General features: G+C 40.5%; 1 protein-coding gene across 2 annotated transcripts; it reads left to right on the top strand.

The window, feature by feature from the left end:
- Positions 1 to 214: 214 nt before the first annotated feature.
- On the top strand, positions 215 to 3,620 carry LOC147879725 (steroid (22S)-hydroxylase-like). Of its 2 annotated transcripts, XM_087371911.1 has the most exons (11): positions 343 to 421; positions 499 to 636; positions 739 to 1,057; positions 1,206 to 1,358; positions 1,502 to 1,765; positions 1,891 to 1,980; positions 2,280 to 2,358; positions 2,459 to 2,565; positions 2,874 to 2,995; positions 3,112 to 3,193; positions 3,342 to 3,619. In XM_087371911.1, the coding sequence occupies exons 2-11, from the start codon at positions 620 to 622 to the stop codon at positions 3,360 to 3,362; spliced, it is 1,254 nt and encodes a 417-aa protein (XP_087228037.1). In that variant the 5' UTR covers positions 343 to 421; positions 499 to 619; the 3' UTR covers positions 3,363 to 3,619. The 2 variants fall into 2 exon arrangements, with proteins under 2 accessions (XP_087228036.1, XP_087228037.1); XM_087371910.1 differs by having other exon boundaries at positions 215 to 636; positions 3,342 to 3,620.
- The last annotated feature ends 630 nt before the right edge of the window (positions 3,621 to 4,250 follow it).

Below are 4,250 nucleotides of genomic sequence, written 5' to 3'. Positions count from 1 at the left end.
TTGACTTGGTTGCACTACTCCTTGTTGCTCGTGGAAAACGTTGGCAAAAGTCATTCATCACGGTCGTTGCTTGAGTGTAGCTGAAATTGGACTCAGGGTCCAAAAAGCATAGAGAATCTTAGCACCGCCAGCATTGACCGTTGATTTTGAGGCTTGGCGAGCTTGTTATATGTACTGAAGGAGATGCCTGAGAGACCTAGTTTGGGAAGGGAGAATTGCTTCAGTCCTCTTCCATCGCCTTCGACAATTTGATAGACAAAGCAAGTTATAGATACAGACAGGAAGAGAGACATTGGGGTGTCTCACAGAGAGCCTCCCAGTACGTAACATGTCGATGTCCGTTAGCTTGAAAGATTTCCTGCCCAGTATCATGTCAATGCCTATCAGCTTCAGAAATTCGGCTTTTACGGCATGGAGCCAAGTATTTTTCACAGCTCTGTTCTTCCTGGCTGTCATCGGTTACTTCCTCCGTGACAAGCTGCGTTGTATGTTGCTCAGCCTCCATTCTTCTCAAGCTCTTGCTTCTGTGCCACCCGGCAGCTTCGGTTGGCCAATCATTGGTGAAACTGTCGAGTTTGGCCTCTCTAACTACCCGGTCGGACATGCTCCTCCCTTCATCATGAGCCGGGTTAAACGGTAATATACTCATAGTCAAGCCTCTTCCACAAATCACCATTCCCTGTACAACATTTTGATTATGAATGCATCGTCTTTGTTGCGTCTGCTTCACATTCCCAGGTATGGTACTGTTTTCAAGACTAGCATCCTTGGAACGTACACAGTGGTGTCTGCGGATGCAGAGCTCAACAAATATTTGCTGCAAAACGAGGGAAATCTCCTTCAGAGCTCTTTTCCCATGTCGTTCAGGAAGTTATTCCGCTCTTCTGTTGAGTTGCGAGGCGTTGCACACAAGAGACTCTATAACTGCGCAGTCTCTCTCCTAAAACCTGGCGAGCTCAAGGAAAAATTTCTCGACGACATTCAAGATCACGCTCTTCGCGTATTGAAACCATGGAAAGAAGAGGGCGTAATCTATGCGCAGGATGAGGTCACTAAGGTGAGGCCAATGTCTAAATCGGACTATAACATGATCGATATACGTTTCTCCCGAGAGCGTGAACGGCCGTGTTAGTTGTACAACTAAATATAACGAGGAATGTGCAACAGAGGCACTGCCACTAATTGCCATCTTACCTATCATGCAGTTTCTTTCCAATGTCGCAGCTACGAAGTTATTTGGTATCAACGTAGAAGATCCCGTGATCAAAGACTTGCGGAAAAACTACGGTGAGATTTCTCGAGGATTGGGGAGCTTACCCTTCGATCTGCCAGCGTCAAACTTTAGGATCGCACTCAAGGTGACACTCCCCCCCTCCCCCCGCCCCGTCTCTCTCTCTCTCTCTCTCTCTCTCTCTCTCTCTCTCTCTCTCTCTCTCTCTCTCCCGTCAGTATGCTGATTATGTGTCTTGGGTTATACTGAATACTGGAACATGCCATGCAGGCACGAGCAAATATTCTCAAAGTACTGAGAAATCTCTTGGAGCAGAGGAGAAATGAGGACCGCCCTCAGCTCGACGGGAATGACCTTTTCGATTCTCTATTGCGAGAAAATGCCGATAAGGTGAAAGGACCATGTTGTCCTGAGGAGCAAATACTGGACACCGCGTTATCCATGTTATTTGCTGGCTTCGAAAGTACTTCATCGCTCTTGACTATGGCGATCAAGTTCCTTACAGAAAATCCAAAGGCATTGCGAGAACTACAGGTATAGGCCTATTCTAAACTAAATATACAAGGAGTGGCTGACTTTCACTAAGATGGTTATGCGTTTGTTTGGGGAGGGATTTGAGTAGGGGAAAGAAATTTACAAACTGCAATTTCTGGATGCAGGAAGAGCACAAAAGAATTCGCTTGACCAGGATTAAGGATAACAGGAAGCTAAGTTGGGATGACTACCAAGAAATGCGTTTCACCCAAAATGTATGTAAACAATGTGATTTTGTATGTTATAGCATTGTTTCCATAGTCTTAGGAATGTTAGGATTTGAGCTACAAGAGAGATTTTACACAGTGCTAGCTCTAACTCGATGGTGTGGTCTATAGTGGCTTTTGAAAACATAACTACATGCATATAATACATGTGATTTTGTTATCATAGCATTGTCTCCATTCAATTTATGTAAGGAATGTTTATACAAGAGGTTCTACATGCTAGCTCTAATTTAACATTGTGTGATCTATAATGCATCTAGTTAACCTCCCTACTCTTGAAAATGTAGGTGATAAATGAGAGTTTACGGCTCACAAATGTAGCACCCTATATTCCACGAAAAGCCCTTCAAGACATACATTTCAAAGGTAAGGCACATTCTCTCTTTTCTATTTGAGAATCTTAATATGGAAGATGCATCAAAATTAAATCTCAAGCTCACCATGCATATTCCTCTGTTGCTTACAGATTTTTTCATTCCTAAAGGTTGGGCTGTGTTCATTGCTCTCAATGCATCTCATTTTGATTCTAAGATGTTTTCGAATCCCCTTGAGTTCAACCCTTGGCGCTGGCAGGTACTAGTGTGCATGTTCATGCACACACACACACACACACACACACACACACACACACACACACACACACACACACACACACACATACACAAATGCATGCACACACACAGGCATGCATGCACGCACGCATGCACATGCACACGCACAACGCCTCATGCCCACACACACACACACACATGCACGCACACACACAAAGTAAGTAAGATATATGTATTACATGAGTCGTAAATTATTTAAAATTTATCTTTGTATTTTTTGTAAACTTGGCATAACTCAAGCTAAGAATAATGTATTACATTGACTTTTAGGAACCTTCTTTGAATACCAATCTTTTCACACCTTTTGGTGGGGGCATAAGGTATTGTGCTGGATCGCACCTAGCAAGGTTGGAAGTTAGTGTGTTTCTCCACTATCTTGTAACATTGTACAGGTTTGTCTCTCACCTTTTAGATCATGTTGCTACATTATTTCTTCTCCCACCTCATAAGATTTTCAAGCTAGACAAATTGCTAATATGTTTAGAAAGTACTTTATATGTTCTTTCAGTTGGGAGACCACATCATCAGATGATAGCTTTAGTATCCCTACACCACGGATGGTTAAGGGTCTACCCATGCGAGTTCGAATGGTATAATATTTCTACAAGGTCTTCTAGGTTTCAAGCATACAATCGAATAATTTATTATGAAATTAAACGGCTTTAGTTTATATCATGACCCTCTTGATTTGGATCCTTGTAATCTCTACTTCCAATAACTAATGCTATTTTTCCTCAGGTGGAAGGCCATGATTTTTGAACACTACAATCCATCAAGGATAGTCAAAGGCCTACCCATTTGAGATCTTTATGTGAGATATTTTTTTGGATTCTTTTATGAGCAATAAGCAACTAAAAGTAGAGAAAATTTTAGCAAAATATACTTTTAAAAGGCAAATGAAAGAAGGTAACGTATTTGGCAAGGCACATTCTATGCTTCTCCTGAGAATGTGTGAATAACCAAAAAGTTGTCCACTTTATACTATTGTACAAATTATGGTTGTTAAATACAAATGCAATCATGTGAATTTGAGTGCCAAGATGTGATCTAGTTGAATGTTTTTATTGGTTTTTCAATTGATCAAGTCAAGCTAGAAGCATTGTCAATAATGTATGAATGCTAAATAAAAACATTTTGTGAAAGTATGCATTAATGTAGTGCATAATTTAATTGAAATTTAAGTTAAGCCTGTGTCAATTGCACTCCAATATAATAATGTGAAACTAGAATTTAGAGCACTACTAAGCATATACTCATGACTAAATATATACCTTATACCTTGGTAAATCATTTTATTTTCAATTTATTAAGATTTTAGAAAAATATTGAGCATATGCATAGCTACAAATGTATAAATACATAAATAATATGATTTCCTTGCATATATGCATGTATACACACATGTGCACATGTGTTATTCATGTGGGCATGCATGCACATGTGTGTGCATGTGAGCATGCATGTGTATAGTGCATGTGTATGTGCATGCCTCTTTGCTACCCCATTGCTTACCTCTTTCACTACTGCACACGAGCCTTGTTCTGACGATTAAGCACTGATGTTTAGCGCACGCGGTGTGCTAATCATCAGTACATATGGCAAGATTAAAAAGGTCGATATATACCAACCTTTGATAGACTTGTTAAT

This window comes from Dipteris shenzhenensis, chromosome 33 (assembly GCF_047967505.1).
Source record: "Dipteris shenzhenensis isolate YYH24624 ecotype China chromosome 33, Dip_SZ_1.0, whole genome shotgun sequence".
Taxonomy (NCBI): Eukaryota; Viridiplantae; Streptophyta; class Polypodiopsida; order Gleicheniales; family Dipteridaceae; genus Dipteris; species Dipteris shenzhenensis.
The sequence above is the reverse complement of the archived record's forward strand: the minus strand, read 5'-3'. Positions and strand labels throughout refer to the sequence as shown.